The following is a 27,299-nucleotide window of genomic DNA, read 5'->3' on the forward strand; positions in this document are numbered from 1 at the left end:
CTGGAGTCAATGACTTCCTAGTCATGACTTCCCTGACAGGAATTAAGGGTTAAACTAGTTTGATGACTTTAGCTCATTCTAGTAAATAGTAACAAAAATGTTGCCATGTTATCAGGAAATAAAGGCCTGGGAGTTTTGCTGATGTTATTTTTCCTTCAGATTACAGAAAGCAAATTTGAAAAATCATCTTTCATCTGATGGATGTTTTATAGTGGAAAAACTGAATCCATGAATGTTTATGCATTGGAAACCCTGGTCAGAAGTTGCTTGAGGACAGGCAGTAGTAGTACAGGCTGTTTTCACTTATTACTTATTTCCGCAGATTGACGATTCCCATGGGGTCTATTAACCTATATCTCTGGATACTAGAATATCTTCAAATGCATTTAAAAGCAAACCTAATTATCTGCTGCCATTCTGCAGATAGTTTGCAACTCTTTGTTTCATATTTTCAGCACAGATTCTCAAGCTGTTGACATAAGCAGAAACAACTGTGTTCTGGTCATACTTGTCAGTGGCTTTATTCCAATATAATGCCACTGGTGTGTAATTACTACACAGCACTACACTTATGCTTTTTGAAGTTTAATTTATCTTTAAAGGTTTTAACTATCAGCTAATTTTATTTCCAAAACAACAAAAAGAAAGGGTAGATATAAGGAAAAGATGGTTAGGAGCCTACTAGATAAAATATGCTATGCTATAAATACATTATAAACCAAGATGAATGAGTATGTTGAAATATAATGCCTGGTATCTTTCAGGGTGTGTATAGTCTAATGTCATGCTAATTTCAGTGGGCGTTCCGTGCATTACACTCACATATGTGCTCAGCCTTATGTATGTGTGATAATTAGAAAAAGCTGCAAAGTGGAACTAGTAAAATTTAGAAAAGTGTAGACTAGATGTGTCCATTTGCCTCTGTAAAAGCTGGCTTATAGGAGACTCTTCCGGTACAAAGAACTCTGTGGTTCATCTGTGCAGCTGCTTTCTGGGAAGCATCCTTTCACAGAGTGAATGAGATTGGGCTGTGTAGGTCAATATATACCTCTATACCTCTAGCCCTTAACTTGACAGCTCACAGTGTTGTAGCTGTAAACCACTTTGCTCTTGCAGTGCTTAAATTGCAAAAATTTTTGTCCAGGTAAAAGTCACTGATGATAACTCCCACTGAAGTCTGCTTAAGGTCAAGGTGAATCTTATCATTGATTCTCAACAAGAATAGTTATTGTTGCACTTTTTTCAGATACACATTAACAGCAGAGAGTACATGAAACCAAGTGCTAAGTTGGGGTAGCTGTAAAATAAGTGGAAATGTAATCTGATTAACAGGTAGTGTAATATATTGATGTTGCTTTGTGTTTGTGTAGGTACTGATAAATGCTATTACAAATAACATGTCAACCCTTAAAAAAAATCCTAAAGAAAGTCTTATTCTTTCAGTATTTACAATCTATTTACAAAGGCTTTTTCTTTCTTTCTTTCTTTCTTTTTTTTTTTTTTTTTTTTTTTTTTTTGTTTCTTTTATTTTCTCCATGTACAGGTAGTGGCCCAATTGTGGATCCAGACGTTTATGGTATATATTTGATTTTCTTTTTCTTTTCTTTTAATGATAGAAATGAAGGAACTCAAACCACTAAAAGATTGAATGTCAGGCTCAATTAAACTGAATGGCACATGTTACAATACAATTCTGAAGGTACTTTGTGTTGTTGGTTCTTCTCCCGCCTTATACTATTTAAGATCGGTAAGGGCAATGTGATGCTTTACTTACCCTGCTGTTTTTGATTCACATTAGGAGAGGCATAAATCCACTCCTATGAATGGTTGCAATTGGTTCTGTGGGATGACAGTAGTCTGATGTAACTCACAGGCATGAGATTTTGTGAACCTTTCAGAGGCTTTTTTTGGAGGAAAGGAAGTTCATGAGTTCTCCTTATATAACGTAATTTATTTTTTCAGGAATGTTTTCATACTTGTTTAGTTTCCAAAAATTTACCCCTAAATCCCAGTTAGAAATGAGGTTGGTACACGTAAGTTTTCCTGTAGGCAATTTATTTTTCTCTGTCCTCTCATTTGTACCTTCCCTTAATCTCTCTTACATAAGCAAAGCATCAGCTCAGTGATATCTGAGTGAGTGCCAGAAGATTTGATGACATGGTGTTCACATTAGTTTTTAGTTAGACAAAATATTTTAGGCTGTACCTAGTAGAAGCCAGCATGCACTAGAATAGACGCTGTGAACAGCAAAACAACCAGATAGTTTTACGTAGTACTTCTGGTGAGCATGAAAAGTCCATCCTAACCGACATACCCCAATACCCTTTAGGCTCCAGCAGAAGCTTGAACCTTCTTTGGAGTACTTTCATTTGGGTGAAATGGCCCATAAGTCAAGTTTTCTTTAAGCTGATTTAAATGTTATTGCTTTGATTCCATTCCATGTCATTAAACTTTAGCAAATGTGCAATTGAAGCATCATTTTGGCTTTAAGTGCTTAGAAATACTAAAGCACAGCTTCCCCTCCCTCTCTTTTCAAATTATTACTTTTAAGGGGGATGGAGGTTGCAGAAGGTGATGATGGTTTGCACAATTTCTTAATTCTGTTGTATTGTATAAGCATATATACATATGTACATGAAGCTTTTGATTCTGAGCTGTTCGCCAAGATCCTGGTGCATGTGTATGGCTTTAACCATGTGAGCGCTGTGCTTCAAGTGACTTTGGTACATTCTGTGGAACTGTGTGCACAAAGTTGTGCAAGTGAATCACAACCAGCAAGATCTCATCCTGATGGAAGCAGTATTCCTTGTTATTTCTGGCTTTTCTTCCTATTTTTTGAAATTGCTGTCTTTGATCTTTGCTTCAGTGACTCAGTGCTTGCTTTGAGAAACACTTTCCAGAGTGTTTCCCTAAATTATTCCAAATTCACAAGTCCAGTTGGTGAGATGAATATATGATGCAGGCTGGAAAGCAGAGAAGCTCTTTCACTTCTGTGTAAAACCACAGCCTGCACAGCTGACAGGGGGACCCTCTGGGATTAGCTCCCCCTGGAGACCCAGCCTTTTCCACGACTCCTTTTCAGACCACTTGATCTCTGTGCTAATGTTTACCCGCAACTCAGATATGTCGAAGGGAGGTTTAAAAGCCACCCACTCCCCAGCTGTCCCTTGGGTCTTGACCCTTCTGTGTCTTGCACTCCCTGTGAGGTGGTTTCCAAAGGCTTCCCATTAAGTGTTTTAAAAATACTGTGGGAAACAGAAGAACTGGGGAGGCAGCAGAAGTCTGCATGATGTTATGTTCATTGCGGGGCTCCCTGCACGTGGAGCCTCACCTGCTCTTGGCATGCTCACTGGTCCCTCGTGGCTGAAAAAGGCAAGGAGGAGAGGCCGGTGTGGTCCTGTGCAGGAATTACTGGTGGAGACAGAGCAACCTGCCCAGAGTTGTGCAGGAAACCAAATGCAGAGCCAGATTCCTTGGCTGCTAGTTCATGTTTCCCTGCCACCCTGCTTCTTCTAATGTGGTCACGAGCATGACAGAGATATCGTGTCCCGTAGCACTTAGCCCCCAGGAGGACTGTGCACAATGACGCCCCAGCGTTTATTGTGGTGCTCTCATCTGTATCCCAGCTGCTTTGCACCTTGTTTTTAAAGCAGCCGCAGGATACTATCCAGCTCAAGATGTGCTTTACCTCAACTGGCACAGCTGTAGGTAACTGCATAAGGTGCTAGGCATCAGGGAATCTGGCCCTGAAGCAATACAAGTCCCAGATAGTGTGAGTCAAGAGGCGTGACCCTGTCTGTATCAGAATGCTATGTGTCTATAGCATGATTGCATAATAAAGTGAACAAGAATTTGTTTAATTCAGAATTGCCTGGTTTTGGCTGGATGGCTGTTGTGCATGTTTTCCTTGCCTGGCTTACCCATTTCAAGAGGCTTTGAAAATCTGGCACTCATTCAAATGTAAATGTTTCACAGTTATACGGTGGGAAATGGCAATGCAACACCAATGTACCGAAGTGACCTACTTTTTCTCTTGCCCATTTTAATATAAAACTGCATTCAGAGGACTCACAAGCCAGACATAAAATATTCTGCATAGTTCTCATTAGTCCTTCAGGGTATGCTTCCTAGTAGCTTAGTACAGATGTGGATGTAAACAGAATTGCAAAGAACAACTGCTTTTGCTCTCCACTATTTACAGGTAAATTTAAGAGAAAAAAAAAAATCCCTCTAGAAACTTTGTACTACAGAGAGCAATGAAGGTTCTCAATATGTTTTGTTTATTGGTCTTATAAAGCTACTGTAAATAGGGTTGGTCAAAACTCTCAGTGAGTATTTAGTGAAGGTAACTGTAAAGGAAACCCAGTCTTGTAGGCTGAGATACTTGTTATAAACTGGGTTCTGCACTAGTGAGGAGCTTATGTGCTGCTTACAAATGAACAAGTTTCTTCTTTTGCTCTGGCAAAACCTGTAGTCAGAGTATTGGCTGGTCTGCACAGCACTCTGCCTCAGTGTCCGGGCTGGTTGTGCAGGTGAGTCATTTGGGTAGCGTTTATGCTGCCTGGAGTAAGGAATGTTTGCTTTTCATTACTATTTTGACCTTGCTGCATAGGAAGCTATAGGCATAGAGATACAAAGCTGAGTTGGAGAGTTCAAATGGTAAAAGACCAGGAAATTAAATTTTGTTTCCTATGAAAGCTCTGTATGTATTTTGGCTTGAAAAAAAATCCTGTCCTTCGGCATGTGTAGTATAGAGCCAGAACAGAGCTTATTAGACAACCTGACTGTACACTGGTGGCAGAGGTAGCTGTGTGGGTTCATATACCAAAAATCTCCAGCCTGCTGAGTGGTTTGCAAAAGAAAATGTGTTTGTGCATGCATGAAGATCAAAAACCTGGTGCAGCTTGTTGCTAGCGTTGCCAGCTGAGCTCTCCAAAATGGCCTTGGGAGCTAGAGAAGGCAAATTCTACAAAGGTGCAGCCTTCCCTCCCTTCCTCCCTCCCCTTTCTAAGTAGCAAGGGTTAGTGCCTCTGTGGTTAGCAAGAGCTATGCCTTTGCATTTTGCTTTTTCATATTTATGGCTACAGTTTCATCTGTAGGCTTATGGCATTGTTTTTAATCAAAATATGCAAAGAAATACAGGATTAATTGCTAATTTAAATTACAATGCTAGAGGTGCATGAGTAATAGATGCAGTTATTGCCCTTATTTGTTTCTTTGATCTGCACACATTACAGTCATAAAATTGAAACATTATGTATATTTTCAGATGTAATCATAAAATACATTCAGTTTTTATTTTAATGTATGTATCTCTAAGTTCATATGCATAGTATTTAATTCTTTTTATCTCATTTGAATAAATTTGACAAAAAAAAATCATGGACTGTAAATATGTTTCATTTTAAAATAATTATAAATAATTAAAGCCTGTTCATTCCTTTGATGGAGTAGTCCCAGATTCACCCTGTAGACTGGTCAGTAGGATTATTTTGATAAATCAAATTTCTTCAGACTATCTCAGGCATGTTACTTTTTAAAGTTTTACCTTTATGACCTTGTCATGCTAAACTTTAACTCCTATGCACACAACAGTATTTTAAAATTATTTTTAAACTAAGAAAAACAGCTATTTCACATTCTAGAGTAATAAGCCGGCTAAAAAGCCATATGCTAAATTCACCTCAGCTAAACAAAAGTCCCCAAGCTATTTTCTAAGACAGTCCTATATTTGGCTGAATATAAGGCTAGAGAAGTTCAGTGTAGAGGGCAGTCTTTCATTTTTAATGGGAAGTCAGAAACACATAAAAATAGCTTTATGGAAGGAGTTCTTATTAACTCTAGGTTTTCCAATAGACAGAGAGATTTTGGTGTAGATTGATTCTCTGTTAGGCTGCAGAGAGAAGCAGCTTCTGTTGTCAAGTCTCTCAGTCACAACACATTTGTTTAAAATTACCTGTCACAGAGATCCCCCACCTAGTGTACCAAGTACAACAGCAAGTATGTGCTGTTTTCAGAGAGTCCCAAGAGGTGTTGCTGACCTTACTGTGCTACAGAGCAGAAATAATAAGACAACCATTTCCCTTCTGAGGTTACGAAATTATAAAAGCAATCTTTTTTTTTTTCTTTTTTTTTTTTTTTTCTAAGAGTATGAAACCACGCCTAATGATCTTGGAGACACCACAAATAACAGTAATCAAATCACTTCTACGGATGTTTCCAACAAAGAGAATGAAGATAGCATCACTGTAAGTATATACATTGTTTCCTGATCTGTAATCTTGGCAGACTTTCTGACTATGCAACTAATGAAACTGCAGAGATTGTAATGGGACCCTAAGCTACTAGAACACTGGAGCTATTACCACGTTGTGATCAAAACAGGGAAAAAAAAAAAAGGAAAAACTAGAGCAATGTACCCGACTCCTACCCTTCCATTGTCCCATTTTTTGAAAGAGAGAATCCCTTCTCAGATCAAGTAAAATAGCTACTTAATTGGTTTTGTGTTTTTCTGAACAACTAACTGTAATTTTTTAGGCCAAGACTCTGTTTCTAATTTTAGGCAAGGAGAGCAACTCTTTATTTACAAAACAAAGGCATCCAAGGTAATTTAAAGATTGTTTGAATTCCAGTCCTGAAGTCAGCTGCTCCTAACAGAGAGGCTGTGTTGTAACAAACTTTCAGACTCTTTACCTATGCTTCTAAAACGTGTTTTGGTCTAGTGCTTTGATCATGTGCAGGAGAACTTCAGCATAAGTAGCTAAACTGGTGGGTCTCCTCCTTTGCTGCCTTGCTTCTCACACTGAGCTGAATTGCTGGAAACTGGCATTGAGTGGCTCTCCTGGTTAATATTGCTGCCCCCCAGCTTCAGTGCCCTGGCACAGCAGCAGGCAATGCATGCAGGGCGTGTGCGTTATGAACCAGTGCACGGGCTGAGCTAGGGAGGAGAAGGAAAGAAGGCATTCAGGAGGCATTCCTTCATGGGGGAGGAATTAGAGGAAACCCGACCAGTGTCTCCTTCCAGTGTTGATGGCTGGGGGGTGAGAAGTCCTGAGAGGGCAGTGGATGGGTTCCTAAAGCTCCTGTCTTGTCCTGTTCCTGTCTATTAAATGCCATAACACTGACAAACCTCCAGTCCCCCATCTCGAGGATCCCAGCCACTCTTATCTTCCCTGATAACAGAATAATTGAATGGCTGAGGATGAAAGGGATCTCTGGAAATTTTCAGTTCCTCTTCCCCTCCTGACTCAAAGTGGGGTCAACTAAATCAAGGCAAGTTTCACAGGGCTGTGTCCAGTCTGATTTTTAGTATCTCCAGGGATGGAGGCTCCACAGCTACTCTGGGCAACCTGTGCCAGTGTCTGACAACCCTCACAGTAAAAAGGTTTTTTCTGATGCACTTTCCTTACATGCTTTCCTGTAACATGCCACTCTGTTGGAAGGGAAGGAGGAGATGTACATTCCCTCTCTGCCTTGAACATGTAGGATGTTGAAAAAGTGATTCTCAGAGATGTCTGCATCTCTGTTCTCTGTAGGATAGAAGGAAGGAAGAAACTTCAAGAAGTGGCTGTTTTCACTACTCTTTGATCTGGGTGCAAATGTTTCCTGGTTGAAATGAGTTTCTTTACCTAACTGATTTAATCTGAATTAAATGTCTCATTTAATGTTTTTAATTTATTTAAAGTTATCTTAAATGTTTTATTGGGAAACAGATAATGAGAACAATATAAACACTTGTATTTGTGTACTCTTTTTTAGGTGTATGTTGTGGTGGGAATTGCAGCACTGGTGTGCACTGGCTTAGTAATAATGCTTATTATTCTGAAGTTTGGAAGACACTCTAAGTTTGGAATGAAAGGTAAGCAGGGTTGCTTTTTATGTCTTAAATATGTCATGATTTTTGCGGGTTGAACAAACTTCTACATTAGGCTTCTGCACCAAGAGCATTTCAGATAACCAGATAAAGAGCCATCACAGTTAGTGTTTCATTTATTCATCAGGTAAGTAAGGGCAGAGACAAATGTAGATGGGAATACAGAATTTTGGATCAAGTTCTTCTGTGCCTCTGTTTTTTTTTTTTTTTTTCTCTTATGACAAATCCAATTTCTTTCCCTCCTGCTTGCACAGCCCTGTGGGACACGTCCTGGAGTAAAATACTCCCTGAGTGTAGTGTGTTGTTCAGTGTAGGGAGAAATAAGATAGGAACTTAAAATTTATTTTGATATGAATTAGATTACAAGTATTTGATGAGAATCTATGCTGTACATCAGAGGTACTTCAGACCATACTTCAAATGTTGCTTTAGGGTGATAGATGCAAGGAAAACGATAGCAAGAGTGGAAGGTGCAATTGCAGTGCTTCCTGTCTTACTGGCACATTCTGACAGATGCATTTTCTTGAGCTTCTGTGCATATCTTGGTAAGTGGCTGCAGGAGAGAGTGGCAAGTGTGTCCCTTTCGGGAAGGGGTTATCATACTGCATAATCTGTAAGTTTGACTTCGGTAGGTTTTTAGTTGCAAAATTGTCTATCTAGCTCATATTTTATTAAGGGTATGCTTTTGGGATAATGACTACATAAATTTCTGAAAGGGCAGCAACCTCATGCACGGAGTTTATTTATTCTCTAAATACGACTAATGATGGTTACCAACAGCAGTGATGCAAGATCACAGTTCACATACAGTCCTTCAAAAATTAATCACAGGCATGGTATGTCTGGTAGTGGTGAGCTACAAATAACTTAAATGTTTCATTAGAAAGGAATGACCTTCAGTTGTGCCTGATGTGAACCTCAAACTTCTCCAAAGTTTGCATTCATATGTGAGCATTCAAGTATGGATCTATCCATAGTCCAAAGTCCCAGAAACACTTTCTTGATTTATCATCATTAGAAATGAATTATTGAATTGATACTAAAGCAATATTTAAAACATGAGATTAGAACACCACATCAATATATAAGACCTAGACTAATAATAAAATATTACCTGCTTTGAAAAGTCTGCAGCATAAATATATATTGATAATTAATAAATGAAGGTAAACAATCTAGGTTGTATGAGCATGAGTGAAATAAAGCAAAATAAAGTAACATTTATTGTAAGTTCTGAATACCAGGATCAGGTCAGCTACCCATGAACTCTCAGAGTCACATGCCTTTGAATTAAGTGACAGCAAAATTAGTCCCAATTTAGCATATAGAGATTATTTTATAATTGAAGTTTAATAAACACTCTTAGTAAGGAAGTAGGAGAGAATAAAAATCCATGTTGCCTTGGAAAATATCTATAAAACATGATTAAAAAATCTTGTCAAATATTCCCCGAAATGTGAATGAATATTTTGCATTCATAAGAAGGAAATTCCTGAGTTGCCGTCAGGCAGAGATGCAGAAAAGGCAGTGTTTCATTTTTCTGTTGTCTTGTGAAAATACAATATGGTCACCTCAGACACCCTCTCATTAAATATCTCCCCACCCTTCTTCAGAAACTACTTTAGAAAACAAAACAAAACAAAACAAAACAAAAACCTGATCACTCAGTAAATGGAGAACTCAAACTGGCACTCGGTGTTTTTCGCATAACCATGTACATGACAAGAAGGAAAAAACGTCCCACTGAAAATCAGAAAAAGAAGTGTGCAAATAGGCATCAATGCTGTATGTCCAGTAGGAAATATCTTTACGTAAGGAATGAAATTTTCATCCCTTTTGGGTTCATGGCAGGCACCTGCTTTGTCTTGAAGACTTTGTTATATTCCTCATATATTTTAATGCTAGTTTATCCTGTCTTTTCCATGGGGATTATCTATCCCCTACTTGGACTGTGTCCTGGCTGAATAATTCTGTTGCTTACAGAGCTTGAAAATGGTTGGAGTTTGGGACTAACAGCATTTAGTGTCCCCAGAAATAAATGTAGAGCAGGTGGTTGTTGTTTGAGCTATGCTGTATAAGCACTGGCTGTACCTGGAAGAGTCCAGTTTATGTGACAGGGAGCACCACGTTCTCTGGAGGCTTCCAGTACATTGGCTGTACCAATCAGTTTCTTACCAAGAGAAGTTAAAGAGCTGTGTGGAAATAACTTACCCTCTCTTTGGCTTCATTTTTTATATCTAAGTTAAGATGACAGTTTGGGATACATTCATTCCTAAGCTGTAGTAGTGGGGTGCTTTTACAGATAAAGATGACAAGCAAGTCAGCTCACTCATTCCCCACCAGTAAAAAAACTAAAATATTTTGTTTGTGGTGTTCTGGACTCTAGCTGGCATCAGGTAGCACCATATGAGGCAATTCTTTTACCATTTGCCTTGCTCCTTTTCACTTGTCTTTTAGAGCTTGTTGAAATAGCATGTTCTGGTGATTGACTTCAGGAACAGTATCAGTATACAGCTGGTCTGTGAGCTGTGCACAAACAGACTTAAAATAGGGTTAGTATGAATAAAGATACTATTCTGTGGATAAGCTCTCATGTTGTGCTAGACTTTCAGATAGCATTGCAAAATTCATTGGAGTAACTGGTGAAACCCATTTCTTTCTTTTGCTCTACCTATGTATATTTTAATCACTTTTAATATGGGGTCTGTTTTTAATGGCTTTGTGTGAAAAAATCCTTTTTGTTTCTTCAATTTGAAGGTGAAGATTTTAGACTCTTGCAAGATGCAGCAGCATAAATGGTGAATTCTTCAGTTAATTTCTTAAGTGTATTCATTAAGATTTGTGGGTTGCTCTTATGAAACACCTTGGCTTACTTGCCTGCTGGAGGATATGAAAGTGCATATAGTAGTTCACTGATGGCTGCCAAGACATCTCTTATCATTTTGTGTGTATGCCTGACTCCATCTAACCAGTTTATGAAACTGCAAACAAACAGGGGAACAGGAGAGGAGAAGGCAGGAGAAAGTTTGTGAGTTCCCTTAGAGTATCTGTGGAAGAATAATACTAGTCCCATTTTATTCTGTTTGCACTGCTGGAAAAAAAAAAAAAAAAAAAAAAAAAAAAAAAAAAAAAAAAAAAAAAAAGTGAATGTGAATAACAGCTAATTGCAAAATAAACAACTTTATATTTATATTTAATGTTAATACAGCAACATGCCACTATGCATGGATGGAAGTAAACTCATGTAAGGTAGATCAGTGGATAAATTTTGAAACAGCATAATTCAATTAAAAGGGTGAAAATATTTCTGCCAATTTGAACTGCATAAAATTTTAGCACAAGGTGTTCATATTCCAGCAAAAGGACAACATTTATAGTTCAACTAACATGCTAGGAGCACTGCAAGTGGGTGGTTGCAGACCAGAATGTTATCGCAGCTGCTTTTAGAAACTGTAGAGTTTCTGTAGGTTTTACCAAAACCAGAAAGGAGGGAGAACTCACCCTTCCCCAAAGCAGCCCTGTAACAAACTAACAAATAGAATCTGACAGAAGTAGAGGGAAACAAATGTGTACTTAATCCCAGTGGGGCTATTGAGGTTATTTTGAATGTTTGTAAGAAGCTTCTGTCAATGCTTTGAGCTTTGTGTGGTAGTGCAGTGCAAAGTAATATAACAAACTAAGTCTGAAGTTCCCATCATACTTGGCCAGTGCCAGCTGTCTTCTCCCATCTGTGAATTTAAGGATCACCCTTTGAATGGTGCTTGTCTTTCCTTAAGCTCTCTCTGAACTGCCTGCCATGTCCTAAATGGAGCTGCTGGCTGTTGATGATTTGCCCCTTTTGCAGTCTTTTGGGAGTGTGCAGTTTGCAATACAGAAATCTGTCTTTCTCTGACCAGATATCAAGTAGGTTGATCTAAAAAAATAAAAGTAAAAAAAAAAAAGTAAAAAGTATTCCTTTGGGGATAAATGACCCCAAAATACTACTTTTCCCACAGGCCCTTCATAGCTGCTTGTTATGACTTTTGTGTGGAAGTCCAACTAGGACTATCAATCAAAATGCAGTACTTTTTTACCAAGCTGATTAAAAGTTATGAACAAACGCATGGATCTTGCCTGCCAAAGTCAAACCCAGATATTTTCTCCTACTTCTAGATAGCTTTTTATCTCAAGTGATTTCAGTAACTTTGTTCTAAACCATGAAGCTCTTTGAAAACTTTGCAATTAAACAAAACTGGGAGTAATCTGAAGGTGGGACATTTTTAATGATAAGATGGGGCATTTGACTATGATTGCCTTTGGTTACAAAATTCAAACTTAGTTGTAGTGACTGAGGCAGAAAATGAGTTTTTAACTTTTTGACAGCTTTTAATGGTTCAGACTGCTACACTGATGGATCTTGTTAACACATGAAAATTATCTGGGGTCTCATATTTCTTACTAGTAAACCATATATGTAAAGTAAGTTTAAACAAGTGCTTGCTGTATTCCCCTTTCTCCATCTCCCCAAAAGAAGCATATGAACAGGTGGTGGGATGAAGAACTATACATGCATATCGTAAGAGAAAAGTAAGATGAACATGAGAACTAGGGAGATGCTGAATACAAAAAGGACAAGTTATGAAAGAAATGGAAAGATACCAAAGAGAAATTAGACTAATAATGGATGCAGTGAAAGTAAAGAGATCTGAACGTCATAGTATACAGGGCTCTATCTACCTTAATGTGGACTGAGCCATATGAGGATAGCACAGCTCTTAAAGAATGCTTTGATCAAGGCAATGGCAAAAAAGAGTCAAACTTAATGGTGTAAATTGAAGAGTGTTTTGACCGTGTGTTCAGTCTGCATCCATGTTGCCACATAAGTCCTTACGCAACAGACGTGTGTTTTTTTCTGTTTCTTTTGTGCAAAAGGTGAACACTTTCATGTGCTTTTATGAACTTTTGGCTATATGCAGATCATGCTGTTTCAGAAGTGCATTAGTTTGTGAGGGGAAATTGTGATCTAGAAGCATCCAGATATTTTGAGGGATCAGAAAGAAAGAAAAGGAGCAAAGAACAACAAAGCCAGCCTATTTTATTTTATTTTATTTTATTTTGAGTGGCCCCACATCTCCAATACTTTAAGTTCTATACAGTTCTAAGTACATAGTGCTTCATGGAGATCACCATTTGAGAAATGCTGAGAATACATGATGATAGAAAAATAGATGCTAAAAATCCAAGCAGTTCTTAAACAACATAGGTGCGAACATGAAAAGCAGATAAATATAAAGTATTCCTGGTAGAAATTAGATCCTTTGTGTCATCTCCATCTGGGAAAAAGGCTAATTTCAGAGGGGCTGCTGGCATAAGTATTGTTGGAGCAGTTCCTTTGCTGCTCCTGGTGGCTAGTCCACCTTGTACTGACACATCTTGGAACAGCTGGCACTGACAGTCACTCCTGAGAGTGCCTGGTCCAACACCCACCCCTCCATCCTTAAGGCAGAGTGAGCTACAGCAGGTGCTAAGGGCATTGTCCAGCTGAGACTGAAAATCTTCCAGGATGGAAACTCCACAACATCTTCGGACAACCTGTACAAGTATCTAGTCACCTTTATAGTACACTTTTTTTCCCTCCTATGTTTAAATGAAATTTCCTCTTTTTCAATTTGTGCCCATTGCTATTTGTTCTGTCACCAACCGTGCTGACTCACTGCTGAGGAACGAAAAAAGGGGAAAATAAAGGTGGCATGTGGACAAAACCATTTCTGAGTGGTGTCATGTTGTCCTTGAATACTGGCTTAATTGAACTAAAGACAGGGAAATACCAAATGTTTATGATAGAGTGCATACTTTTTCCAGTACAGTGACATCTTTTTCCTCAGAATTACTTGACTCATGTATGTGAGTCTCCCCTGAGATCACCACTTGTAATTGCCAGTGGGGATTACAAATTTATGTTGCTTAGGACTTTGTTCCACTGCTTTTACAATACCTGTGAGATTTTATGTAAGTTTCCATCCGTTTGTATTCCTCAGCTTTCAAAGACTTATGTAGGATTCTTTCTGTGGTAGAGCTGCATTAATTTCTGTTTCAGGTTCTAAGTTTGAACTTTTTTTTTTTTTTTCCTCCTTTCCCCCCCCCCCTTTTTTTTTTTAATTTTTAATTTTTAATTTTTAATTTTTCTCCTCCTAAGCTTGGGAAACCTTGTGCTTGTCCTGAATAGTAGAAAATGTTCTAATTATCTGTTTCATAATCTTGTGTTTTTAAATGCCTGGCCATGGTAACTACTTATGAATTCTGTTAACAGATGCTGAAATCTTAGTACAGTTGGAGGGCCCTTTTTTGTTTTGTTCCTGTAAAAGCTTTCAGTATTGAGTTTCACACCACAGGGAAAGATTCACCATGGGCTCAGAGTCTGTCTAGCACAGAGCACTGTGCTGTAGCTCTCCTCACAGCTGTTGTTGTTCTACTTCCTGCAGTGGAAAAGTAGCATGGATGAAATCACAAAAAATTGAGTCTCATAAAAGTATCTTCCAGGTAAATGTGTGTCTAGAGAAGCCTTGCAAGCAAAAACTGCTCAGAGATTACATATGATTTTTAAAGTTTTCTGATTGTTATTTGAACTTTCTCCAAACCAGGAAAACTGCTTGTTCTTTCTTGTCTGATTTTGCAAAAACACAGGAGTAGTCTTTTATCAACAGCTTCCTTTAATGCATCTGAATATGCCTTTGTTTTGTTTGTACATTCTCATAGCATTACACTCCTTGGACTAGAATATTTGGAAAAGGAATAAAAAATAGATTTTTTTTTTCAAGATTTGTGACTTCTTTTTTTTGGAATGGACAAGAAACAATGCAAACCCGTTGTAGCAGTGCTGTGGCTGCTTAGGAAAAAATCAAGAAGTACAAAAGTTCACAGGAATTAAGTAAAATGAAGACAAAAGGTAGTCAAGCTACTCAAATATGTAGCAAAAAGAACACTTTAGGTTTTGTTTCAATTCTGGGCAAAAGTTCAAATAAGATTGTTTTATTTGAATGAATGGGTCCTTTTTATATCTCTTTTTCACAAACACACCCCCACCCACCCACCCCCACCTACTCATGCATGTTTATCTTCACCAAGGATATCTACAGCCTAGGAGCAGCTCTGTGTATTAGCTGTTGACACAGCCCCACTACTGCAACCTGTGAATTCCCCAAGGTGTTTTCTATATGGGTAGCTGAACACATGTTCTCCAAGTGACTCACAGCCATTCTCAGTTGTTCTCTTCCTGGAGATACTATACCTCCCCAGTGCTTCTTCACTTGTGTGACATAGGTATGCCTCCTTGCTTTACAGGGGTACTGTTTTAGCCCTTCATATTTATTTACTTAAGACATTAGGGCTGTGTGCCGTCACCAGTATGGATGATATTCCACTTCAGAGATCAGAAAATTTTTTTATACATAATGACTTTTTTTCCCTCCCCATAAATGAACGATGAGGTCATTTTACTCTAAAATGACCCATTTTGCCCTAACTCCTTCTCTGTATCCTACATAAAAATCAGAATTGCCTTTTTAAACAAGTGTCTCTCATTCACCCTTCTTTTTGCCCTCTGCCCTGCTCTGTCCCTTTTAACACGGTTCACATTGCTAGAGTCAGAAACCAGGAAGAACTGACACTTCAGTATGGAAATGAAAAGCTGGATCTAGCAAAATGAAGTTAGTCTTATTTCTCTGAGATTTTTTAAAAACAAAAGGAGGAGTTGGGATTTTTTTTTCTGTTTTGCGTTATTCTGTTTGATTTTTGAAGCTTCCTAAAGAAAGCTGTGGTGGGAGTGAGTAAAGTAATGAGTCCTTCATCATGAAGTAAAATGGACAAAGTAACTGTTTAGGAAAAATTACTAGTTCTAGATTAGTTTTATTTTTAGCATTAAAGGTTAATGCCACTATTATTTAACTGCCTGGTATAGCTGTATACCCAGGGGCACAAAGTGGAATAATACACATGGAAGAAGTATTCGTAAAAGGTTCTGCAGGCATCCCTGACTGATTACAGAGCATTTGTCATGAAACTTCACTTCTTCCTAGCACTTTGGCCAGCTCATCTGACTGGGGTCCTCCTGCCTCCACCAGCTCTTCTCTTTCGTGTCCACTCTGAATATTGAATGTGTAATAATACAGAGCTGGCATGCCTAAGAATTTGGAATTGAACCTTTTTTCTCATATTTGTTTTGTATTTTAAACACATCTTCCTCATGGATTTCTCCATCACTTTAGTGAGTAATACTAGTGCCCCTAAATTAGTCTCCAGCCCCATCATGAAGACTTAACCCTCTATGGCACTTTCAGGTAGGAGAAATTTTAACTTTGTTTCTGGTCAGAAGACATGGTAAGGAATGCAAACTTGGAGAGAAAAACTCTTAAAATCAGTGAGTTGAGTTACAAGAGCCTTCTGTTTCAGCTGGCAGTGCTCAGATGCATGAGGTGGTGGCCATTGCTGAATCCTGGGATGCCCAAGGGCTTCCAAGAATGTTTTGCAGCCTAATCTCTGTATGTTTGTGCTGTTTAAAAAAAGTTGCACTGCTGTGATTTGCAGCAATAAGCAGCATCAGGAATGTACCTCACAGAAAGACTCCTTTTTCCACACTAATATCTGAACCAGAATGTCTTGGCTTCAGTTAATTTATGTAGAGAGGGCCATTGTAGTGTTCCCTTCTGCATTCCCTAGAGCTGCACTGCTACCTGCCCTTTTCCTATGACATGTGGAGATGAGTGCTAAAAGCAGCCTGTGTTTTAAGTCCTCAGCTGGCTCTGATTGCAGTTGTTTATTTTTTGAACATCTCTCACACCATAGCTACCTGAGCATCAAACTAAATGGGCAGCCAACTTCTGTGTTTGTGTCTACACCAGTAAATGTTTCTGACCAGAGCCATCTTCTTGGGAGATTCCTGAGAGCTCTCACAGCGCTCATTCACTTCAGACACCAGTAGATAGTCTCTCCTTCTACGTTTCTCTCTTTCTGTGCTTCTGAGTGCCAGCTTTCTGGCTTAGCAGGTTGTAGCTGCTTCTCACGGTGTCTGAAGTACATGCTTTGTGTTTATGTGATCTCTTAGGCATGCATTTTTGGCCCCCGTTGGAGGCAGAACAATATATGTTCATTTGGTTGGACTGACATGGCTATTCTTGCATTCTTAGTTATATTTATCTCACCCAGGCAGGTTGGCAGGGGAAAGAAACTTTCATTATCTCAGTCTCTTAAGCATTCTGTTGGTCTCTTGAAGTAAAGTATATAGTAAGTACACCTGACGTTATTTTGACAAAGGCATAGTTTGGAATTTCTTAGACTTGATTTAGGGTAAAATCCCTTTGTACTTCACCAGATGATCTAGCCTGAGTGAGAGAAAATGGAGGAAACAATTTTTCTTTCTGCTCTTGGAAAAGGAGCTTGTACCAGAGTCTTGCAGATGGCATATGCCACAAAGCAGTTGGGATGCACGAGAGGAGCACGATAGCAAACCCAGGAGCCTCCTGAAAGTGCCTTCAGGCTGTCCTGAGGCTACTTGTGAAAGTTTGAGTCCCCTGCTTTTTCCTGTGGTGTGTTAAGACAGCTCCTGAACTTAGGTCAGAGTCTGTGTGTTCCTGCAGGATGCGCATAGCCTGGAAACATCAGTGGCAAGGTTCTGGCCCCAAGATGCCAAATTCATATTACGATGAGTTGGTATTTCTGAGAGAAGTATAGGACCGTCTTACTCTGCCTTTCAGTACCTTCCTTCTCCAGCAGCAATCCAGAGCACACTGATACTGCCTTTGGCACCCTGGGCTTACAGTCTTACCCTCTGGTGCCAAAGGGAGCGGAATTTCCACCATGTGTTTGCAGTCATTTATGTAATTGGCTGCCCCATCTGTGTACTTGCAAAATATTCATGCCACAATATACATTCATTATTAATCACAATGACATCGCCTAGCATTTAAGTGCTTAGATACAGCAATGATGGTAACTTTTGCAAACCTTGATTTGCTCCCAGAAGGCAGGACAACACTTTTGCTAAGTACAAGCTGTGCTTCCACAAACAGGTGCTTTCATATCATAAGTCTGAGCACTGTTCTCACTGACCACTACATGTATGATTTTCTTTTTTGTGTGTGTGTGTATGTGCACTATTGCATACACCAGCTAGCAATGGAACAGCAGTTTCCTATTTTGTGCACACTAAATTCATTCCTGTCATTTATTACTTGCCTTTTAACTACAATGCATAGAGCTTCTGAGAATTTCCTAGTGCTTCTTCCAGATGTCCGAACCTTCAAGTTTAGTTAAACTTTAATTAGATACTTCAAAGTCAGCTAGTTACATACCCTATGTTTTTCCAAGTCATTCCATTGCAGCTGACTACTGATAACCTTTCTCCTCTGTTACAGTACTGAAAAATAATTCAGAATAGCGAGCAATGTTGTGGAAATGCTTCATTTTAAATGTTTTCTTTCAGTTCAGTAACTTGGTCACTAGTTTGTTTTGTTTTAGTGCAAGGGAAAAAAAAAAAAAAAGAAAAACTTCAGTTACAATGAAGACTTCAGAATTTATTGCTTTATTTTTGTTGTTTGTTTGTTTTTGTTTTTTTTTTTTTTTTACTGTCACCCAGTCAAAGAGCTGTCTTGTTAATATTTAAAACTGAAGTCCTGTCCTTGTTCTTTTTTTTTCTTTTGGGGAAGGGGGGATTGTGAGGCGAGGAGTGGTCTCGGTGAAGGGAGAGAGGAAATGAGCTGCACAGAATGCGTGATTGGTTTCTAAAGATGTTGGTATGCTGATGGTATCCTTCTTTTAAAAAAAAAAAAAAAGGTCAGTGAGCCTGGCTCTTTTTTACACAATGACCCCTTTATACTAGCCTGCCAGTAACTGAGTGTAGATGGGAATTGGACTCATTTATATTGATGGGGGTTAGCATTTCTTTAGGGAGAGAAGTGCAGCAGGCAGAGGTCCTGCGGTTGGCTGTGTCAGCTTCCATGTGCATCTAGGAAAGCATCTTTGTAGTAACATGGGAAACTAAATCCTCCCAGAGAATAGGTGGAACTTAATCTTGGCCTTTAGCTCCTCAATTAACCTTGGCACTGTAACAGACTGGGCTCTGGATGAGGGAGGCATCTTAGAGTGGTTCTTAAATAGCTTATTAAATCAGGGATGAAATATCAACGTTTTGCTGGAGCACTGCTTCCAGCCAACATGGCAGAACTCACAAAGGAAGTAACAGGAAAGAGACCCAGCTAATAAGGTCTCTACTGAGCCTTCTCTGGACAAGATATGGACCAACTCTCCTTCTTGAGCCTTAGCTACCATACAGTTATGGAGGAGGGAGTTTGAGGAATGGAAGTTTCAGAGAGTGCTCTCCACTGCACTTCAAATGTGCCTGGCTGTGTTGGCTCGTGTGTGTAGAAAGTACAAAAGGTACAGCAAAGGTATTTTGCTGATGGCCAATGAGAAAACTTTAAGTGTCTAGTGGTAAGTATGAACACAGGTAGTACCCTGAACTGATGAATCCTCTTTATACAGACTGAAGCATCCATGTACATTCATGTTCATGTTCATATATGCCTACCCATTCCTGGTATATTATATTATATTTGGTATATAATCTGTCAGCTGGATGCACATAAATATCTCCCTAAATGTGGCTGAAGATAATTTTCTGATTTCTTTAACAGAAGTTTATGGTGTTTGAATATTTTTTTGATTCCAGTATACTCATATATTAGTCACTTAAAACACAAATACATCAATTTTTGAAATAACTCAGGGCTTCACTGCCCATGATTCACCTTTAAAAATGTAGTCGTATGTCTGACACATTTCTGTTGTTTCATTTAATTAAAAAAGACTGCTAATCATGGTAAACATGTCTAAAATATTAAAGATGGAAAAACAAACAAAGTGAATTAGAATGAATTTTGCATAAATTTGCATAACTCCTGCAGCCAAACTGAACAGATTTGTTTTACCTTTTCTGCAAAATAACGTTTTGAAGTTCTCTGTGTATATTTTAGTCTGTCTTCAGCAGAAGTACAGTTGGTTGGGGATTCTTTGTACTAGCATCACCTTGACCATTAGTTTATGAAAATAATTACATTTTCTTCTTTATAAGATTTACTGTAAGGAATTCAAGAGTTGTTTTATAAAAAAGTACAATGTGTGGCGATTTGGATCAGAACGAATAGCTCTAAACCACAAGCCATGCAAAACTCCTAGCACAGAAGGTGAATGATATGTTAGGTAAGGCTAGCAAGAAATGCAGTCATGGGTCAGGACTACATAGAGTAAGGTCCTCAGTCCAGACCAGGAAGATTGTCACCAGAGGGCTGATAAACCACAAAAACATACTATCTGAACCTTCTGCAGTTCCTACACTGAGATCAATGAGAAATATAGGTAGTAGTCTGAGGGACAGGGTACATGAAAAGAAAAAAAAAAGGCAAGATCAAAGCCTATCTTTCTGAAGTGAGAAAAGATAGAGAATACCAGAGGAGGGACTGAAAACAGGTGTAAGAGAATCTAGGAGGGGAGATCTCTGGGGCAAGTGAGAAGACAGCAGATAGTATGTTTCTTAAACTGCTAGGGGAAAAAAAGAACGGGTTGTTTAGTTAACATTGTAGTATAACCAAGGGAAAACAAGCAGAGAAGTGAAAAATCACAACCTTTTTCATTTTCTTACTAGAAGGACTGATTATATCCTGAGTAGAAAGAAATGGAGAAAAGGATTAACATGGGTGTCAGAAGTTGTAGAAAAGTTGTAAAGACTGAAGATGCAGTATTTAATTATGATGGGGAAAGTGGGACTAAATTCCATTGTCAGGAAAAATGGTGGAAATAGGTAGTGTGAGTTCTTGTCCATCTGGAAGGTTGTGCATGGTCTCAACCCGGCTTTGCAAGGATGGCCTGTGACATCGTTGAGAGGGAATAAAAAAGGTGGGAAAGTGAATGCAGAAAGAAAGAATTGATAATCCTATCCAATGAAAGGAAGAAAAAAAGACAGTAAAGGGGGAGGATAGAGACCTGTGGAGAGTGTCATCTCTGATGAGTTCTCAGAGATGATAAGGGCAGAGGATGTGTCCTATCACAACAGCATAAGAGCTTGTTCCAGGTCAGGTTAGTATTGGGAATGCATCATTTACAGCTATCTTGAAAGGCTGCCAAACCTAGTCCAGTCACAGTAACTGTTCAACTGGTGCCAGCAGCTTTTCTGAGCTCTGTAGCACCACAGTGAAAGCCTGGCAAGCTGGATTTTCTCTCCTCTCAAAGTGCTGCCAACCTGAAATCAAGATCTAGCAATCAGTGGAATTGTATGTCTGAGAGGTTGCTTTGTTAATGTGAAATGTAATACCTGAAGGTATGTACATGTGTGTTTCAGAATAATATCATGGGACTGGGGGAAAAGAACTTTTCTCTTGGGGCAGATGTCCTGCTCCTTAGCTAGCAGTGTCTTGCAATCAGCTGTCTTCTGCTCTGCCCCACTGTGTGTCCACGTTGTCTTGAATTCCTGCACTCTTTTTAAAGAAGAAGAAACAAAACATTAAACCTCAGTTTGGTATGAACTGGGCCACTGAACACTGAAAATTTGACAGGCAGGGCAAAGAAATAAGCTTCTCACATCACAGCCACTGCAGGTTAGATGAGAAAGCTTATTCTGCAAAGCTCTCTAAACAGTACAGTGGCAGTCAGCCTGGCCCCTAGCCAGAACACCTCTGTTGGCAAAGGCTTGCTTAATCTGACCTGTGCTACTCCCATGTGGTCACAAGATCAGATATGAACACATCAAAGAATACAATAACAAATTCAGGCATTGGCAGGCTTTCTGTGGATATTTCATGCAATACAGTGACTTTCAATGTGTGAAAATAAAATAACAACTGAAGCAAAAAAATGAAGACTCTCCCACCCACCATGTGCAAATAATTGTATGCATAGAACCATCTGATTAGCTCTGTTAAATCAGAAGAATGGCAGTCTGTGTTGTGGTGATGGGTACTGCAGGGTTTGACCAGCAGTGAGAGCAAACCTCTTTGTTGTAGCTTGGTTGCCACATTCTATTGCTTTTTCAGCATGGGAAGCACCATTGGTGGAAACAGAGACACCAGGTTATTGCAGAATAACCATTGTGATCAACTCCTCACACTTGTAGCATACATGGAGGAGCAGGATAATTTTGCCCTTGGTCTGTACATTTCAGACTTATGCATAGGATGGTAAGCAATCATTTTTTTAAAAAACACTAGAGGTCTATTCTGGTGTTAGGTGACTCTGGAAGTTATAGCCAAGACCATGACCTTTTTTTGACAGGGGAACACCTCACTGCATTTTATTCCTCCTTGATTTTTTATTAAGTCTATGCCAGAGCCATGGGACTGAACACAACTGTGTAACCAACAGTTGGAAGGTTTGCGGTGTTTTTGAAATGTAAAGGGAATAAGAATCTGTTTTTGTCAGAAAGAATTAATTTTTAGGTCCTAAAGGCCAGTGGATATGGCATTTGTATTCTGTCCAATTCATGATACTGAAACATGTCATTTTTCATTGCCTATATTTTTACAGATCAGACAATGGTAGGGGGAAAACGTAAACCGAACAATTCTTCTCTGTCTGCATAGCACCATGTAATTTCTGATGTAAAACTGTCCATTGCCAGATTCTTGCTAAAATTATTGTGTGGTCACACCGCAATCTTGTAGTAAGGCTGAAGATACTTGGTTTCTGGTTTTGTTATAGTGTAGGTTTTCATGTTTTCTTTTGATCTGTATAGTCTGTCATTGCAATCCACAGTTTCTCTCGTTCTCTCTGTAAATGAGTGTCCTTATTCCCCAGCTCACCTGTTCTTTACCTATGAACTTTTAATCTTTTTTGGATGTTTTTTCATTAGCATAAAAAATATAAACTTCCACTGTGAGCAGACCTGTTATATTTCAGAGTTCAGGGCTTTTGACTGAGATTTTGCAATACTGAAGTTTTAATGACTTATATATTTTGTATAAGGCAATTGTTAACATTTTTTTTACAACAGTAATCACTAAGTATTGATGTGTTAGTATTACTCTGGTGGGTTTTGCTATCCTATTACTACAGAAGGTACCTGACTTTAATACTGGTAGTAGTAATTCTCAGCTTTTGAAAATGCTGTCATATTGTCCTTGAAAAAGAGGGTATTAGATGGTTAAAATTAAGGACAATTTCTGATCTCTAGAAAGCATAAATGCTGGTAATTAAGTGAGCAGCTAGGAGAGAAACTAATCAGATGGACATTTTGAAACCAGTCCACTTCCTACATCCATGAGCTCACTGTCTTTGATAGCAATAAGCACTCCTCTGTACAGATACAACCTATAGACTTCCGCCAGTGCATTGCTACCTGGCAGTGGGGAAAGAAGTTGTTGCATTTATTCCTTCCTATGTTGGGTGGTAAACAGAAAAATCTATTCATCTTTGGACTTGGTTTGTGTACCTACCTCTGCTGAGTACCTATCTCTGAGAAAGTGCCTGTAATCAATGATCATTAAGTTGTTTGGTGGCTCTCTTCAAGTTCTGTTGGCTCGATCACATTTAAAAAAAATTTATTGGCTTAATGTTTTTCCAGACTCTTAACATGGTAGATTTGTTGAATAAAGGCTTTTTGAAATCAAAAAAGCAGCTCTGTAACCTTAATAACAGAACTTCTGTTATTAAGAAGTTATAATAACAGTCTTAATAACAGAAGTTATTACTTCCCTGAAGAAGAACATTAATAGATAGAGTGTGATTTGCAGTAGAACTGCTAGTTGAGCCAAGAAGGAAAAAGGAGGCTTCCTCTGTGTTGCAGTAAGTAGCTGGACCTACCCAAATGAAAGATGTTGGAGATAACTTGTAGGAAGGGAGGCCATGGCAGAAAAATCACACAATGCACTGAGGTAGAAATAGTCAGAAGGAGGACATGGTGAAATATAAGATAAATTAGGAGAAAATTTTTATACATCTTCTGTGTTAAGTTTATATGGCAAGGTTTTGGTAGCAGGGGGCTCCAGGGGTGACCTCTGTGAGAAGAATCCAGCAGCTGCCCTATGTCAGATAAGCGCTGGTTTCAGCTGGCTCCAAAAGGAACCCACCTCTGGCCAGAGCCAAGCCAATAAGCAATGTTGTTTGCATCTCTGTGGGAGCATATTTAAGAAAGGGAAAAAAAGAAAAACTGCTGCATAACAGCAGCTGAGAGAGTCAGGAGTCCAAAACAGCCCTGCAGACCCACAGGTGAGTGCAGCAGGAGGGCAGGAGGTGCTGCAGGCAGGCAGCAGCAGTTCCCCTGCGGGCTGTGCAGGGAGAGGCCCCTGGTGGAGCAGGCTGTCCCCCTGCAGCCCATGGGTCCCACATGGAGCAGATCTCCACGCTGCAGCCCCCCCATGGGTGGAGGAGCCCCCGGTGGAGCAGGTGGATGTGCCCTGGAAGAAGCTGCAGCCCATGGAGAGCCCCCGCAGCAGCAGGCCCCTGGCCGGAGCTGCAGCCCGTGGAGAGGAGCCCATGCAGGAGCAGTTTGCTCCTGATGGATGGACCATAAAGTTGCTCAGATTTTTCCTGCCATATGAATCACTATTTTTCATGTAATATTATTCCATTTTATTGTGTGGAGAACATTTAAAAAAAAAAAAAAGCAAAAAAATACAAATCCAACACCTTTTTTAAGGGCTGAATGGATATTCCTCATATAAAGTGGGCCTTCTTAGATCTTAGGAAAGATCTAAAAACTGGAAAATGTTATTCTACATCAGTGGGTACTGAGGAAAGCCTACATAGTATCATTGGCAATCAGTAGCATTTTATGGTTGCTCACAGTAATAAACATAATACATATATATATATGTATACATATAAAACATATGTAACATATGTTATACGGCACAGTATAGTCTAACATATAGGGAAAAAAAAGACACCTTCTGAGTTGTTGTCTGTATGTATTTCATATTGTCTGTAATGAATTTGCAGTTTCTCTTTATGAATAGTTTGTAAATGCTCTATTTTTGAGAATGCCAAAAGAAAGGTTTACTTGGATATTTAAAAAAATGGAATTAGGAGCATGCAGTGGGTATTCATTAATGATTCAGGATGGTTGGTTTCAGTTTTCCCTCCTTCCTTTCACAAGGCAAAATGTGATCAATACTTTCCTTTCAAGGTCATAACTGCTTCTTGGTCTCTGTCCTTCTTATAACCCTTCCCCAGCCATATGAGTGTTCTGGAGGATTTAATTACTAGTTTAATCGAGGTTGTCATCAATAACTCTTAGCATTGTCAACCTCAGACATAAAGCTGTATTATTACAGGAGAGGGCTCAGCTCTGATGAAAGTACAGGGGAGCTGTGCTGATGAATGGGTTTGGGTCACACCATTTGGTAGTCATGAATGATGCTTTTCCCCTCTCTTCTTGTCCATTGTAATCCCATGGTTGTGTTATGGACAGGAAAGTATGTTCATCCGTGAAACAATGCTATAACATATTTCAGGTATTTGATTCTGCAAAATTGAGCTGAGTTTGAGAAAGTGTTTCTCCTTATGTGAGAGGAAGGGTGCTTCCACAACAGGGATGATATCCTTCCTAATGTATTTAGGCAATTTGTTTTCCAGAACAACGTGTGAAAAGTATATTTAAAAATATATTATTAGTTCATTTTTTTTCCCTTCTTTAGAAATTGGTTCAGTGTCGACTAAATAGACCTACTGAGCAGCTAACCTCACATCCTAAAGTGATGTAAATCCTAAGGGGAGTCCCAGATTCCCTATTTTAATTGCAAGAAAGGCCACAATGTTCCTCTAATTGGGGGTGGAAAGCTTTCTCCCTGTAACATACCTTGCCAGTTTTAAAAAATATCATAAACAGTCACCCACAAATACAGCAGAATATCTTAATTGTACTTTTGTTTGGAATCTCATTAGAGTATTCTCTCAGACAAGCAGTTGCTTTCTGAATAGGCTGCTAAAATACAGATTTGATACTTTGTCAAGAGGCAAGTAGGGCTGCCTATCCTTATATACTTCAGTTTGTATGTAGACATGATATTGCTAAATATTATCTGCTTTTTAAAAAATAAATTCTTAGGTGTGAAAGTGATATTTAAGATCTGTTGACTAGATCAGAATTAGCTGATCAGAATGAGCTGGATGTATTTGTAGTAGTACAGTGTACTACTACAGTGCTATTACAGTATTATTATAGTGTACTACTACAGTACTATTACAAATACATCCACCTCATTCTGGTAACTTCACAGATGTTAAATGTGAAGATCCCACAACCTGCATCAGTAGCACATGTGTCAATACTGCTGGTAGTTACATCTGTGAGTGCACTCCAGATTTTGAGCTGAATCCTACCCATATTGGCTGTGTTGATACATGATTTGGCAACTGTTACCTGGACATTAAAACTCGTGGAGATAATGGTGGCACTTTCTGCAGCAATGAGAATGGAGTGGGTGTTTCAAAGGCCTTCTGTTGCTGCTCTCTGGACCAAAAAAGTTGATCCAGTATAATTTTTATGTTGGCTGAAAAATAGCAGATAAAATGTAAGGCATCATCTCTTCCATCTTCAGCTTTTTAAGAAAATCTAGACAGGGTAAAGGTCTGCAGTCAAGAAACAGCTCTTGAGGTATCATAATAATTTCAGGAGTGAGCTCCTAGAGGTCAGCTGTAATGTAGAACATTATGAACACAATTAATCATACTTGTTGAACACGTTTCCAAATTTGCTGTGTGTTGTAATCCCTAATCAGTCAAAGAATGTACACAGTTCATTTTACTCATTCTACTGACATTGTATTTAATGTCACTCAAATCAGTTTTATACATACCCTATTGACTTTATGCTGTTCATAAAATGTTGGTAATAGAAAATCTATTTCTATTGCATTTTTGTGTGGGACTAGTAACTTAAAGTTAATATAATTTCCAAGGGGAAAGCTGTTGAGTGACTCATGTAGAGTATGTTGGAAGGTATTTGTGTATACATATATATATAATTGTTCAGCTACACAAATTTTCAAGCAATATAATTTAAATGGATTATTAAAGTTGAGCCCTGCCATTTGGCTGGTGATTGCTTTTATTTATTTATTTTTTATTTTCTTTTTATATGTCTGTCCCTGTATTGAATTCATGACATATGTCCAGGTCTACTGGCTGCAGACCTGTTGTCTTTGCGTACGAAATACATGTTTTCACGTTGCAAAGAATACTTAGCACAGGTAACCGAAAAATTGGGACAGAAAGGCTTGAATTTTGAGCTACCAATGACTAGAACAGATGGAGAACACCTGTTATAGTAATTACAGGAACAGAAAGAGAAATCCAGGTCCTCTGGCACTACAGACCTCAGAGAAACTTTAGGCAATGCAAGTTGGTTAGACATTAATTTCAGTGCTAGGAGTAAGGAGTAGGGCCAGGTGCTAAACAAGTTGCT

The 27,299-nt window shown here is 38.8% G+C and overlaps 1 protein-coding gene across 7 annotated transcripts in view; it reads left to right on the forward strand.

The window, feature by feature from the left end:
• NTRK2 (neurotrophic receptor tyrosine kinase 2) overlaps positions 1 to 27,299 on the forward strand; it is a 201,750-nt gene that overhangs the window by 51,565 nt on the left and 122,886 nt on the right. For 5 of the 7 annotated variants that reach the window (XM_068666488.1, XM_068666490.1, XM_068666492.1 and 2 more), the window contains exons 9-11: positions 1,544 to 1,576; positions 6,148 to 6,248; positions 7,759 to 7,858. In XM_068666488.1, coding sequence (XP_068522589.1) covers positions 1,544 to 1,576; positions 6,148 to 6,248; positions 7,759 to 7,858 — 234 coding nt within the window. The remainder of the gene's footprint in view (positions 1 to 1,543; positions 1,577 to 6,147; positions 6,249 to 7,758; positions 7,859 to 27,299) is intronic. The other 2 variants (XM_068666489.1, XM_068666491.1) reach the window with 1 other exon arrangement.

The sequence above is a fragment of the Anas acuta genome, chromosome Z, assembly GCF_963932015.1.
Source record: "Anas acuta chromosome Z, bAnaAcu1.1, whole genome shotgun sequence".
Taxonomy (NCBI): domain Eukaryota; kingdom Metazoa; phylum Chordata; class Aves; order Anseriformes; family Anatidae; genus Anas; species Anas acuta.